The sequence below is a fragment of the Pseudorca crassidens genome, chromosome 21 (genome assembly GCF_039906515.1).
Source record: "Pseudorca crassidens isolate mPseCra1 chromosome 21, mPseCra1.hap1, whole genome shotgun sequence".
In the NCBI taxonomy this organism is placed as follows: domain Eukaryota; kingdom Metazoa; phylum Chordata; class Mammalia; order Artiodactyla; family Delphinidae; genus Pseudorca; species Pseudorca crassidens.
The window spans coordinates 27,573,490-27,588,851 of NC_090316.1; the positions used below are offsets into that span (position 1 = coordinate 27,573,490).

Here is a 15,362-nt window from a genome sequence, read left to right on the forward strand (position 1 = left end):
GGAATCAACACATTCTATGATCAAACAGGTATCCTGACATTCCCTGCAAGTTTCTAAGATTCGATGATGTTTCTTCTGTTTGTGGTTTTCTTTGTGAAGTAACCCCAGGAGTTATTGGCTGTTCACTATGTGAACAGGGTCATGCTGGTGTGTGGGAAGCAGGCGGCGGGCAGGGCACAAGTGGTGGTTCAAGGACTCTGCTGTCACAGGCGTGTGGCTGGACACATGGATGAGATACGTGTCGGGCGTGACTTGAAGAACACCGAGGAGGAATCGGCTACAACAATAGGTGCTACAGACATTTAGATAAACTTCCTAAGTCTGTTCATTAATATTTTAAAAAACTGACTAATTATTTGAAACGGAGAGTCTCTTTAGCAACCTATATTATTCTAATGAAGCATATTTAATTTTAAATAACCTGATATCCACCTTAAGCACAAAAATAATGTCCACATTTGGGAAATCATAGACAATCTTCTTTAAGAAATTCATATTGGGCTTCCCTGGTGGCGCAGTGGTTAAGAATCCGCCTGCCGATGCAGGGGACACGGGTTCGAGCCCTGGTCTGGGAAGATCCCACATGCCGCGGAGCAACTAAGTCTGTGCGCCACAACTACTGAGCCCACGTGCCACAACTACTAGAGCCCGTGCTCCACAACAAGAGAAGCCACCACAATGAGAAGCCTGCACATCACAATGAAGAGTAGTCCCCCGCTCGCCGCAACTAGAGAAAGCCCGCGCACAGCAATGGAGACCCAGTGCAGCCAAAAATAAACAAATAAAAATAAATAAATTTATTTAAAAAAATCAAATTGAGAGTGAAGAAATTCACGGAGAGACTAAAAAATTCTGTTTAGATATTTACAATGTGGAGAAGAAATGTATAGCCTTCAGGGAGAAATGCTACCTAAGTTATATTTAAAGCAGACTTGTTCCTGTTAAAATATTTTCTCACTACAGTCAGGAGGGAGCCTGTTACCACACCCCACACCTCCACCGACAGATCCCCTCCCGTCGCTACATGGGGCGAAGGTGCTGCCGTTCATCTGACTGTAACAGACCCCAGAAGCAGTGCTCAGGGAAGAAATCCTTCCCGATGCCTCAGTCGGGCAGGGAGTTGCAGTTATTTTGCCGTCACCAGGGTGGGTGCTGGCACAGAGTCCTCCAGGAGCCCCTTAGGGGGACTCTGATGCTGGAGCCAACTGCAACATGGGGGGACGTCCCCTTGCAAATCCCGGACCTCCAATCTGACCCTAAGTGTCTTGGCAGGCTTGCAGTGCTCAGAGGACATACACAAGATGGGCTGGCTTCTTCCCATCCATTTTAAGCCCAAATCACAGTAATGGGCCACGCTGGGGAAAAAAGATATAGCTCCGAATGCTGACTTTCTTTAACATCGTTTGAAAAAGGAAGTGGCCCCTCTGCTTAATTTCCTCATTTCTTCTGTGGAAGCTGACCCTCTACCCTGCCAGGTGGGCGGGGGCCGGGACCTGTCATGCTGCAGAAGCTTCCTTCAGAAAGTGGACCTGCTGGGTGGCCTCCCAGCTCTTGGGATCCAGCATCACTGCTGCCTGCGTCGCAGTGACAGACGGTCTTCTGTCTCACCTGACAACACTCAGGTGTTCGGCATCACCTTGGCTGGGGGGGTGAACAGGGACTCCTGACCTGGTCACGGGGCAGAGAGCCAGCTGAGTGGGTGAGCAGCTGTCACACTTTGGATGGGATTACATGGCTGTGCTCAGGTCTCGGACCACCCCCGGCTCTGCCAGCCTGGTCTGTGATCCATGCCAGGGGCGCACAGGGAGCTGGCAAGGACGTGCCTGCTTGGACCACTGACCACCTGGGTCATATTTGTGTCATTGTGGACATGCAGCTCCTTCTTCTTGTGGCTACGACAAAATGTCTACTTAGCCTGATTCTTTCAGGCTTTAAACGGATTCTGTACAGCTTTGAAAACCTAAGAATTGCAAACTTAGGTTTTTCAGTGTGTCCTATTCCCTGCCTTTCTTTTGAGTCTGTGATGACTTCCACGAAGAGAACTCTCAGAGGTTGGGCTTCTGCACGTCCCGATGAGAGTCAAGCCAGAGAAAGAACCAGGAAGTGCTGACACCCTTCTCCTGGCCAAGAAAAGAAAAAAAAAAGTAGTTAGTTTTCTGAGGTCCAAGGTCTTCTACACCATACAGAGAAAGTGTGAAAAGAATGAAGCAAATAAGAGAGCCAGTTCTCTGATTTTATTTCAGACATTGACGTTTATATGTATATTGGGGAAAGATATGTATATGTCTTCCTTTTTATCTGACTTTCCCTTGAATGACTCAGCTGACTAAGACAGCACCTCTGGCGTTTGGGAAGAGGCCAGAGGCTTTGCTTATAAAATCTGTGCAGGTTTCCAGTTTGTCATCACATTCCGGTCGCTGTGGGCCAGAGTGCATTTCCATCTCAGTGGACGCAGGACCTCCCCAGCAGCATCACGGGCTGGGGCACAGCTGAGTAAACACGTGGCACCTCCGTGACCCACATGCCCGTGGTCAGAGTTTCAGCTCATCCCGACTGTCTCCATGCTGCCTTTCCACATGTCCTAGACAGTGCCCTGCACCCGGTGAATATGCCCCAAAGGTTACTGTTAAAGATTTCTGTAAAACAAAGAGAGAAAGAGAGAGGGAGGGGAAGAGAGACAGAGAGAGAGGCGGGGAGGAAGGGAGAGACAGAATTGAATGTCTTGAATCTCCACCTCTAAGACACTTGCATTTCTGAGAATAATGGGAAAGTCTTTTTCGTAACACAGTAGCAAAAAGAGCAGGCAAGCATATATTTTTACACACACCCATTCTCTCAACCCTGAGCATTTATAGGGATCAGGCAACGGTATTAAGTACAATTAGTAGAAAATCAGAAGAGGTTGAGGGTAGGTGGTTAAGTATCCCTTTATCCCATTTGCGAGGTGAACATACCCTATAATGATGACGCATCTGAGCTGTATGTATTTGGTCCGTTTCTCTCGTCCATGGCCTCTTCTTAGGAAAACCAGAGCCCAGTTTGCCCCTCCCCTTGTGCTAAGACCCCCCTTCTAGGCTGGGGAGTCTCAGTGAAGGTTTTGCCAATTAGGAGAGATAATTTATTATTTTTTTATAGTTCATCTGCAGGTGCTCACATCTGCCTTCCAAGTAGTTCTGTGGCTTTTGTTTTTTGTTTTGGTTTTGTTTCGTTTTGCTTTGGCTTTTCTTTTGCTGCACGTGTGCTCTTTGGAGGGTTGCTTCTCTGAGGTTTTTCAGAGCTACAAAGCCAGGAGTGAGCCGTTCAAATAGATTCCAGAGTCGGAGCCTCCGAGGCCAACTCCAGAGAAGGGTCCTCAGCACCTTTCTCCAAATATTTGTTGTAAATGAATTTGAGATAGTTGGCTGGAAAAGATTTCAGGAAAACTGTCCCGCAATAAAACTGAGGTTTCACAGGCGGGCCATGCTTTCTCACTGAAAGTTCTCAATTATACATACACATCTCATTAGGTCGAAATGAGGAAGTGGTTGATATTTGACTGCCGTTGTATTGACACACAAAACCCAGCAATTTCGTACGGTTCAACCCAATGTGCTTAAGGCTCATGGCTGAATTGGGCTCTTCTTTATAGACCTCAAAAATCAGGGGAGGAACGGGTTTTAATATCTAAATAATCCCATATGTTTTAGTCACCAAACTTTCCAGCACTGAAAAGTCACAATCCCCATTCCCACCCTATCTGAATCCTATAACCTGAAAATTGTGGAGGGAAATGGGGTAGCTGCCACTGACACAAGGTAGCCCTATGGAAAAATGCGAATTCCAACATTCTGTCTCTTTCTCCTATAAACAGGAACACAAAGAGCGTGGTGACATGACATGGAAACACCTGATATTCCAACAAAGGAAGTCGCAGAGGAAGGCTCCCGATGGATGAAGGAGGAAAGCCGGTCTAGTGTGTGCAGTAACTGTGTCTTCCTAACACCCACCTGGCGACTGAATCATGCCCTCCCCGCTTCCAGGTGAACATTGTTGAGGCAGGCCCATCAGGAGCGCTGCCGAGGCCAGGACACACACAGATATTGTCCGGCTGACCATCCATAAGCCTTAATCGCACGTGGGAGTCACGCACAAAAAACAAGCTCCCTGGGGCGGCTCCCTGTGAAACAGCAGTAAAGTCAGTGTTCTGAAGTGTGGACTGCAGCCCGTCTCTGATTCGTTGGTCCTCAGAGACAGAGATGTGATGGAATGTGGAGGGATAAACACTGACTCAGGAAGAAAGGGCAGGCCCAGTTCCTTAGGAGCACCTGACAGCTCAGTTCCGCAGAGCAGGAGCTACAGACAGAGCCGCGGCTGCGGCTGCAGGGCGGTCCTGTCCGTGGACTGATCATCACCACGCGGTGCGGAGACCGAGCCACAAAGACCCCTGCAGACGGCCGCCGGGCGGGAACCTTGCCAGGTTCACAAGTTCAGCCGGGAGCGCGCTCGAGTCGACACACCCCTTTCGCCGGAGAGGAGAGCGGGCGGGCGCGAGGGGAGCTGCGTGCGATTGAAAACCAGTGTGGACACAAGTGAAATCTGATCGCGCGCCAGCAAAAGCGTGTGAAGCCAGGAGCCCCGGAGGAGCCATCGACCTTGGGCAGCCCGAATCCGGGCCAAGTCATGCCGGGCTGCTGAGCGGGGACTGCAGCCGGAGCGAGCGCTCGCATGGAGAGCCCGGTGGCCCCCTGCGTCCTCTACCCGGGGGACGGAGCGTGCGGCCAGGCCGGGGGCCGGGGCGGCGCTCCCGAGGCTCCGGGAGAGGGCGGCCTGCAGCCGCCGGACGCGGCGGGGGGGGAGGGCGCTGCGTCCCCGGCGCAGACACCCTGCAGTCTCAGCGCGTCCCTGTGCTTCAGCTCCGGGGACGATTCCCCGCCCTCTTGTCGCCGCGGCCGGCGGGTGGTGCAGAGGCAGTGGGAAGTCGGCAGCGCTGGCGCCGCGTCCCCGGAAGGGCGCGCGTCCCCTGAGGATCCCGTGTCCCCCGAGGAGCGCACGTCCCCAGAAGAGTCCGCGTCCCCGGAAGATCCCGCGTCCCCCGGGGAGTGCCCGCCGGCCGAGGAGCCCACGTCCCCGGAAGAGGCCGGGGACCCCGCGCCTGTGCCCCCCGGCGTCGGGCCGGAGCACGGGGAGCCCGACCTGCTCATCGAGGTGTCTGGCCGCCGGCTGCGGGCTCACAAGGCGGTGCTGGCGGCGCGCAGCGACTACTTCCGTGCGCGCGCGTCGCGGGACGTGCTGCGGGTGCAGGGCGTGGGCTGGGCGGCGCTGCGGCTGCTGCTGGCCTACGCGTACAGCGGGCGCATGGCGGGCGTGCGGCCAGACAACGTGGCCGACGTGGTGGCCGGCGCGCGCCGCCTACAGCTGCCCTGCGCCGCGCAGCGCGCCACTGACGCCGTGGCGCCGCAGCTGAGCTTGGCCAACTGCTTCGAGGTGCTGAGCGCGGCCAAGCGGCAGCGGCTAGCCGAGCTGCGCGAGGCCGCCTACCGCTTCATGAGCGACCACTACCTAGAGGTGCTGCGCGAGCCCACCGTCTTCGGGCGCCTGTCGGGCGCCGAGCGCGACCTGCTGCTGCGCCGCCGCCTGCGCGCCGGCCGCGCCCGTCTTCTGGCTGCCGCGCTCGGCCCGGCCGGGGAGCGCGCGGGCAGCCGGCCGCAGAGCCCGTCGGGGGACGCGGAGGGCCGAGGCGACGCCGCCGTCTACTGCTTCCACGAGGCGGCGGGCGAGTGGCGCGAGCTGACGCGGCTACCCGAGGGCGCGCCGGCTCGGGGCTGCGGCCTGTGCGTGCTCTACAACTACCTCTTCGTGGCCGGCGGCGTGGGGCCCGCGGGCCCCGACGGCCGCGCGCGGCCCTCGGACCGGGTCTTCTGCTACAACCCGGCCACCGACCGCTGGAGCACCGTGCGGCCGCTGCGCCAGGCGCGCTCGCAGCTGCAGCTGCTGGCCCTGGATGGCCACCTGTACGCCGTGGGCGGCGAGTGCCTGCTCAGCGTGGAGCGCTACGACCCGCGCGCTGACCGCTGGGCCGCCGTGGCCCCGCTGCCCCGGGGCGCCTTCGCCGTGGCGCATGAGGCCACCACCTGCAACGGCGAGATCTACGTGTCCGGGGGTTCGCTCTTCTACCGCCTGCTCAAGTACGACCCGCGGCGCGATGAGTGGCAGGAGTGTCCGTGCAGCAGCAGCCGCGAGCGCTCGGCCGACATGGTGGCCCTGGACGGCTTCATCTACCGCTTCGACCTGTGCGGGGGCCGCGGCGATGCGCCGGGGGCCGGGCCTGCGGGGGGGCTCAGCGTGCTCCGCTACCACTGCCTGGCCAAGCAGTGGAGCCGCTGTGCCTCGCACCTGCGGCCCCCGGGCGCGCCGTCGGGCCTACAGCCCTTCCGCTGCGCCGCGCTGGATGGCGCCATCTACTGCGTGAGCCGCGCGGGCACCTGGCGCTTCGTGCCGCCCCCGGACGGCGAGCCCGGCGCCGGCGACGTGGGCCCCGAAGGCAGCTTCGAGCTCCAGTCGCTCCGAGCCCCCGCGGACGCCCGGGGCCTGTTCTTCCCGTTCGTGCTCAACCTGCCGGAGGAGAAGCCAGACCGAGGCGAGGAGGGCGCCGCGTAGGGTGGGCCGGGTCACCCGGGCGTGTCCCTCGGCAGCCCTGGGCCAGGGGACGCCCCGTTGGCCGAGGCCCCAACTGGGAAACTGGAAGGGGCTAGGGGAGTGGAGGCGGGGAGGGAGAGAGTCGGGGGTGGGCCCCGGTGGGCCCCGCCCAGCCCACGGGATCGTTTAAAGGCTTAGAAGGTAGAAGCTTGTCGCGGGGCCTTGAAGCCCTTTTGCGATGCTGTATTAAGGCCCGCTGCCTAGTCTGCATTCCTTTTGCTTTGCTTTGCTTTGCTTAATGGGGTCGATGGCAAGATGTAGGATGTGTGCAGATAGATAACCTTACAAATAAGATACAAAATACCTGAGAGAGAAAGAAACAGAAGGAGAGATGAAGCCTCCAGGTGCAGTGGGTGAGGCCTGGAGTGTACCGGGGTGTACTGTCCTCGGTATCACTCGCGGAGTGGCCGGGAGGCCAGACCTGAGTTGTGTGGCGTACCCGGTACCGTTGCTTCCTGCACCATGAGAGGGGACCTCGGGGCCACCTCCCAGAGCTGAGATCCTAAAATAGGCCAACGTGAACTATATTAGTGGAACGACTGAAAGAAGGTCATACTTTTTTCGGCTTGAGGTTTAAAATTATAACTGATAAGTAAAACTTTTAAACCCTTTCTAACTTAGCTTAAAAGTTCCTGCCACATGCGGTTAACTTGCGGTTGGCTCCATTCCAAATGTAGTGAGTATTAAGGGTGAAATCTTTGATTCCCAATAAGATCTGTCCAGTGAGAGCTGAAAGTATCTGCTCTGTCATCACAGGGGCCCAGATACGGTCAAAGGCCCACACACCTCAAGAGCAGGTCCTTCTCACCGCTTAACTGAGATGGGTTTAATATTTTCAAGTTAAGAGATGTTAATAATTATGTTCAGTGATGTAGTAACGAGTTGCTCTTATTTGAGTTCTGAATCTTCGGTGACTGAATGTTTTCCGAAGCGCATGTCATCAGTAGGAAAAGCTGACAGTGGCCGTGGTGCTTGTCTGCATTAAAAGGAGCATTTGTACCCACCAGGTATGCCCAGCCGCTTTGATGTTTCATAGTGGGCTCAAAAAGAGTAGTATCCCCCCCCACCCTGCAAAAGAAGGTTAAAATCCTTTCTTTTTGAGAGTTCTAAAGAATAACATACAGGCACAGTTGAACCCACTACTTTTGATGTTTTAAATATGAATTCTGTCATCCTGATGAGGGAAATTCATTTTTACAAGCGTCAGTCTAAGAAATTGTGGCGGAGTGACAGCATAGTAACGTAAGGGGAAATAACATATGTGTATAACGTAGTTTAGCAAGTAAACTACACTTTTCTAATTGTGAATTCCAGAATACCATAGTAGAAGTAACATGAAATTCAGTACTTTGGTAGGGCACAAGGATGAAGAACAAATCCGTTGATCTTTCCTCATTTGTTATAACATTTTACTTTCCAAGTGTGTACACACAGGGCTTACTGTTGATTAAAAGTTTAAGGATAAAGTGTATACGCTCATAGAGGCCAAGTGATCTGCATTCTGAGTCCAGTCCACTTTTTTTTTTATTACAATAGGAAAAGTACACATTGAAAGGTATTGGCACATAAGTAGATGAAGTTATGTGTACCTTACTATGATTTGCTCGTGGATCCAGTGATGGGGGGGTTACCTCTGTCTGTGCCAATCAGTGGGTATGTGGGACATAGGTTATGCTTTTTAAAGAGTCTGTGGTGATGCAAGTGATGAGTTAAGCTGTTTAGGAATGATAGCTCGAATCATGCTTGCGCCAGAGCACGGGATTTACCGTTTCAGCGGGTGTGTCCTGGTGACGTGTGTGCCTGCCCGTCACTGCCCCTGACCTGAGACGATGCTCGGCCACTTGATCCATCGTCTCAGGAAAGAAAAACAGGCTTCAAGTTGCCTGACTTCTTTGGCCTTTTGGTAGGAATAGACTGGAGACGTGGCAGGAGGAAAAGAATTGAAATCTGAAATAAATAATGTCCTTCTAAAGACATGAGCATTTCATATGATAGTACACTTTTCTCTAGACTTTCATTATTTACGGTAAAACTTTTACATGAAATGGAACCAAGTTATATTTTCATTCCTTCCGTATCAAACTCATGAGATATTATCACTGTGATTTTTACTTGAGAAATCATTCCTCTGATGTTTACCGTTTCAAAACATCAACGCTGAAAGTGGGCTTCCAAAGGAAACTCTCCCCGTAGAAGATGGGAGACCTGTTAGATGTCACGTGTGCACAGCCACACGATAACGTGCCCAGCTGGAGTGTTTGTATATTATTTCATCCTTTAATTGAACGAAGAAATGCCTGGACTAGACGTAGCATCACTTTCTGTGGGAGCTGGCCCCGGAGTCCCAGGCATTTGTCAGGATGAGATGCCCGAGGATGCCTAAGGATGGGTAGAGGATTTAGAACCTTGCAGACCACACTTCTACTAGTAATATCACTGAGAGCAGATACCAGAGCACCTGGCATGCTGACAGGACCAGTTTAATTTGCTTTTGGAGGCCAGTACCTGGGGTGTAGGGCCAGGAGGGTGGTGCACCGATTACACCAACGGAAAAGCCACCCCATGTAAGAGCCTCGGTTTGGAGGACAGCTAGGGGAGGGGCAGGCCTGGCTGAGACTTCCCTCCAGGTCTGATGTTCCGAGGACGGATCATGTCACATTCAACGTGATGTGCCAAGGCTGTATGCAGCTCTATTTAGAGAAACAGTTGGTGCAAAAATATTCCTGCTCTTCGATCCGTTGAGTCAAACGAAGCTAGTGCATTTACGACATCCATCCGTAGTTCACATGAAATTAAGGAACCCAGGCGCACTGACATTCCCAGATATTTGAAAGAGCAGGGGAAGGCTATAATTTGGGAAAGCTCGATCTTTTGGTTAGCTCACAAGCAATGACTTTTGTATTGTTAATCAAGGTTCATTTGGGATCCAAAGGAACGGGGTTAAGACGTCTTCACTTCCTTTCTGTTTTTACCTTTGGTTCGGGGAACAGCCGCAGTGCCGGCCGGCGTGGCCTCTGGCAGCTTTACGGGACTGGATTTGGAACTCGGTGACTCGATTTCTGAATCTCTGGCAGCACCAATCTCCTTTCCTTGAAGACAATGGAAGTTCTTTTGCTACTTAGTTAAAACTCCTCCCTTTGTATCAGTTTTGCTACAAATCCTTAAAATGAATCACCTGCTCGATTCCTGTTAATTTCTGGTGTCCCTTCAGTAATTCTGGAGCTGCTGTTTGATCTGTGGGTCTCTTGGGTAACTTCCTGTGAAAGATTTTGAAGTGAGATGCAATGTTTTTGAGGTCCTTTGTGTTTTCCTGAAGTTAAGATGGTTTCAGGACATAATCTGTTGTAACGCCTTCCTGGGGCGATGTGTAAACAGAAGCGCTCTCTTGTGTTCTGTTTTATTGTAGATGCTTTCCTAGCTTACAAAATGTTTTGTTTTGGTGTTTTTAAAAAATATATCAGTGTCCTTATTTTTCCCTTTCCTCTGCAATATTATTATTCATGGGAAGATAAGAAGAGCTAAAGATGAGAACGTGTCATCTTCTGGTTGCGTCTGAACGTATGTCAGCGGCCACGTTCTCTACACTTTCCCCCCTTCCAGGAAGGTGCCTGGACCACAGGAGCTGGCAGGGCACTTCGTACCTGCTTGGTGAATTGGTTTGAGATGAATTGAACTAAAGGCCTAGATGTGTTCTCATGCGAGATGAAAGCTCCTCTGAGGCTTTTGAAAGCTGTAAGCAGTGCTGCAGTGTGGCCGGGTATTAAAGGCAAACAGGTGTCTTGAAGACACAGTTCAGGCCGGCTGATGCTTTATGGATCAATGCTTCAGTTTCTAGGTCCTGGGTACCAATTGCGTAAAACCTTGTACGTCTGTCTGTTTATCCTGAGATGAAATAAATCACTGGGCGATGCCAGCGCTCCTGAAACCTGCGCAGCTGTTCTTGTGTCTTTTCTTAGGAGCGGAGCCCTGGGTGGGGGTCCTTGCCTGGGAATGTGCTCCCGGGGCTGGGAGATTCCGGCCCGACCTGCGAGGCCCAGGGCTGGAGTCCCCCGTCTGAATGTGGAGTCTGGGGACTCCGGAGGGTCCGTGCAGCTCCGGTTCTAAGCCAGGGGGTCTCTTCATACTCATCAGGTGCATATGAACCCCTTGGTCCCCCCTTTCCTCACCTGTCCCCTCGGCCAGCAGCCTGTGGGCCGCCCCCCGTCACTGCTTCCTGGAGAGGCTGTCCTCTACGACACGATGTTGGTTGTGGGTTAGGTGAGTTGGTGTGGACACAGGAGAAGCAGGAGCCAGGCTGGCGGGGGCAAGGTTATTACACTCACAGCCCGGAGAGGGGTCAGCTCACAGCCCGGAGAGGGGTCAGCGCACAGCTGGCTTCGTCGGGGACGCAGCGCAGGGGCGAGGGGAGAGCTGTTCTTAGGGTTCCCGTGAACAGCTGGGCACAGCTGCTCTGAACGATCCCCAGGGCTGGCAGGGGCCCCTGCTCCGCCCCGGGTGCCAGGCAGGGGAGATGTTGGCTCGTGTGAGGCAGGGCTGGGGGCGGCAGGGGCAGGATTGGCAGGGCTGGGGCGGGGGATGGATGAGAGACTGCCCCGTGTGCTTCGCCGCCTCTCAGGAATCCCGGGCCCTGGGAGGAGAGGCTCTCCCGGGTCAAATCATCACACAACAGAGAAAATAAGAAACGAGGCCTAACCCAACTGTGGAGCCCACGGCCCAAGCCCCACAGAGGGTTGGGGGCCGATGAGTGCATCGGGTGAAGCTGGAAGCGCGTCCCTGGGTTCCGCCGCTCCCCCTCCATTTCCCGAAAAACACCTCCTCCCTCTGGCGTCCAGAGGGGCACAGAATGGGGGCCTGAGGGGATTGTCTCCTGCTCTCCTGCCCTACCCACCAAGTTCAGAATAAACTGAGAAATAGGCTCAGCGGCCGAGCAGACACTTAGCAGCACAGGAGGGGAGAGAAAGTGGAATTTGGGTTGACTGACCAAGTGGCTGGTACACGCCACTGGAATCAGGCCACGGGGTCCGGGCCTGCAGGTCCACAGGAGTCGCTGGATTGTACACACTAAAAATTTTCCATCTACTGTGGTGTTCTGACCTCTCAGGTCCCGCCTGGCTGCAGCGAGATGGCCCCCCTTCGCCCCCGCCAGCCAAGGGCCCAGCCAGGAGCCCGCCTGGGACCTATGCCAACAGCCCGGCCAGGCCCGGCCTCCTCCGCCTGCCCCGCCCCCGGGGAGGTGACCCTCCTCTGCCTGAAACACCCAGGCCGGGCAGCTCGGGGCAGCCCTGTCGCCCAAAGCCCAGCAAAATCACTAAAACCGGCCAATCGCACGCCTCTTATCTCCAGGGCCCTGTGAGTAGCACGGCATTTTTCATCCAGTGCCTTCTCCGTGCTGTCACTCAGTCAGCTTGGTAAACTAACGCCCGGCCCAGACGGACGCCTGCGCCTTGCAGGGGGAGATCCCAAAGAGAGAGCCCAGTGCGAGGGGCAGGGCCTGCCCCCAATCCAGCACGCAGCTCCCCCGCCTGCCCTGGGGCGAGGTGGGTGCGGCGAGGTGCAGAGAGACATCAGGAGTACCCCCTGGAAATGTCCTCCGCGTGGGAAGAGGGGAGTGGGGGTGTCCTCCCCCGGCCTCTGGGGTAGCCGTTTCCTGTACTGAGGGGAGGTGAGCCGTGTGCATTTCAGAGCCGGGGGGAGGAGCCTGTCTAGAGGTTGTCCACTGCACCCTGTTGAGTTTCGAGCCGGAGTTTGGACGAGTGTGGCAGACGTGGGCTGTTGCACACAAGGTCTCCGGTGCTCTTTGCTCTGACCCTCTGCCGCGCACGGAAGCGTCAACCGCAGCCGCTTTGGGAGGGGCATGCAGGGTCTGAGACAGACCAGGGCAGCAGAGGTGGGTCATGGCTTCAGCACCAGTACCGGGCAAGCAGTTCTGACGCACACGGTGGAGAGATGGCTTGAAGCCCTGGACAGAATGGTTCTGTGATGGGGATTCAGGGCGAGGCTCTGACGGGCAGGAGAGCCAGAGGTCGTCTCCTCGATGTGCCTTGGAGTCCGCATCCCTCAGCTCCGGAGGAGAAAGCACGCGTCCTGCTACGCACCCCACTCTTGAGCCGCTCGGCAGCTCTGCCGCTTCCATCACACCGACACTCCTTACTCAGCCTCCTGGGATGGAAAGTGTGTAAAAACGTGGTGCACGCCCCCTTGTTTGCACTGGACGTGAGTATGGACTCCAGTGTTGCTGTTAACTTGTGGGGATTCTTTGAAAATTTACTTTTCCCTCTTGAAAACATTTATTTTTTCATGGCAGAGTTGGAATCACAACAGAGCATTGTTCTTAAATAGCATTTTCTTCTGCAGAAATAGAGTTAAACCTGAACGTACCCATGGCTCCATGTTTTTCTCCTGCTGAGTCCTGGGATTCTGACCATCAGTTAAAATGATTTTCTTGGCCTTTGGCGTCTCTTCAATTAGATGAAATGGCACAAAACACACAGGCTTCGCAGACAGATGATGAATCCTATAAGGAACGTTGGGGCAGACGAAGGATGTGGTGAGAATTCACAGAAGTCTAATATTCCCGCCCAGTGAGAAGGAAGGATGTTTTCTAACCTCTTCAGACAAATTCCGTTAAATCTATTTTTAGGAAGATTTCCTTGTGCACAGTTCTTTGGAGGTCATAAACAAAGCGCCACATGGAAGACTTTCATTCGGGCTGGTAGGTGGTGTCCCTACCCCGTGTCAGTAACTGCAGAGGGGCCTGGGCACTGCAGTCAGGTGGATGCCCCGTAACTGCCTGACTGATTTCCTGCGTCTTAGAAGACGCCCCCAGACCTTTCAGCAAAGGAAATCAAGCATTTGAATGCACCCAGCCTCATCCCAAAGAATGCATGCTGTAAACACGATATCGGGGTGTCTCAGAGGGTGGGTACCAACCACTGACCACTGGTCATCAGGGATGTGAACTCGGGATTTCCCTGGTGGTCCAGTGGTAAAGAATCTGCCTTCCAATGCAGGGGACGCAGGTTCGATCCCTGGCTGGGGAACTAAGATCCCATGTGCCGCAGGGCAGCTAAGCCCGTGCGCCACAACTACTGAGCCCACACCTCAACTAGAGAGCCCGCGTGCTGCCACTACAGAGCCCATGCGCTCTAGAGCCTGCACGCCACAACTAGAGAGAAGCCCACGTATCGCCACGAAAGATCCCGCCTGCCTCAATGAAGATCCCGCATGCCACAACCAAGACCCAAAGCAGCCAAAAATAAATTAAATAATAAATAAATCTTCTTTAAAGAGTGATGCGAACGCCACAGAGCTCCCCCTGGGGCTGGTTGTAACTCAGCACGGAAACCACTGCTGTGGGGTCGCTCGCAATCCGTTTGGACTGCGGTTCTGTCTCTTGCTAGGTTGTAGGACAGACCCCTGGGCTCAGTAATGTCGCATTTCCTTATTTGTGAGATACGATTCTAACAGGTCGGGTGTGTGCGCTTGTCTGTCACGGTGTCAGCGGGATCAGTGCTTCTCAAGCTCGGAGTCCAGGAGAATCACTTAGGGAACTGCTTACAGATAGGAATTCCTAGGTCCCAACAGGAGGGGGTCCCGCTGAATACGTCTGAGGCGGAGCCAGGGACCTGCGTTTTTAACAAACACCACTGTGGGTCGTGGAGCTCCTTGTCTGCTGACGTAACTGCTTTCTCACCCTCGCCCGGCACCTGTCCTGGCGGACGCCGCCTGACATTGTTAAGTTCAGGTTGCCCCAAAGAGATGGTGTTTGTCACAAACCACACGCGGGATAAAGGAAGGCACAGAGGAACCCCACTTACAGCAGGGGTGTCCCGGACAGCCCCCGAGAACTGCGGTGTCAGCCCAGTCACCCTGGGCGGAGACACCTGCTCCACCTGAGGACTGCAGTGGCCTTTGTGGCAGGTGTGGCGCGCTTCTGGATGTGGAGACGGCAGCCGACTGAGGAGTCCCCTACACCCCTGCCCACACGCCACAGTGTCCCCGTCATCAGCATCCCCATCAGGTGGGATGTTTGCTAAAATTGCCGGACCTACAGTGACACGCCATACTCACCCTAAGTCCCTGGTTCACACTGGGGTTCACTCTTGGTGTTGGACGTTCTGTGGGTTTGGACAAATGGATAATGACGGGTGTCCACCATGACAGTGGCATGCAGAGTCGTTTCACTGCCCTGAGAACCCTCTGTGCGCCACCTCTTCATCCCTCCTTTCTCAACCCCTGGCAACCGCTCGTCTTTCACTCTCTCCACAGTTTTGCCCTTTCCAGGATGTCGCAGAGTTGGAATCACACAGTCTGTAGCCTTTTCAGATTGGCTTCTTTCGCTCAGGTATATGCATTGAAGTCTCCTTCATGCCTTTCATGGCTTGAAGGCGCAATTCTTTTTAGCCCTAAGTAAATACTCCGTCGTCTGGATATAGCACTGTTAGTTTATCCATCACCTATAGAAGGACACCTCGGTTGCTTCCAAGTTTTGGCGATTATGGACAACGTGTGCAGGGTTTTGTGTGGAACCGACAGGGTTTTAAATCCATGGGGAGGACGCGGCACGAATCTCACCCTCTGGCCTTTGTCATCTCCCTGGGGAATGACCATTTCTGGGATGGCTCTGTCGCTCTCCCACACAGACCCCCTGGTGGCTTGCTAACACACCTCGGTGGACCCCAGACTCC

At 54.3% G+C, this 15,362-nt stretch overlaps 1 protein-coding gene across 4 annotated transcripts in view; it reads left to right on the forward strand.

The window, feature by feature from the left end:
- The window catches only part of KBTBD11 (kelch repeat and BTB domain containing 11), a 25,782-nt gene extending 15,178 nt beyond the window's left edge, over positions 1 to 10,604 (forward strand). For all 4 annotated transcript variants that reach the window (XM_067721598.1, XM_067721596.1, XM_067721599.1 and 1 more), the window contains exon 2: positions 3,851 to 10,604. In XM_067721598.1, coding sequence (XP_067577699.1) covers positions 4,705 to 6,636 — 1,932 coding nt within the window. In that variant the 5' untranslated portion in view covers positions 3,851 to 4,704 and the 3' untranslated portion in view covers positions 6,637 to 10,604. The remainder of the gene's footprint in view (positions 1 to 3,850) is intronic.
- The last annotated feature ends 4,758 nt before the right edge of the window (positions 10,605 to 15,362 follow it).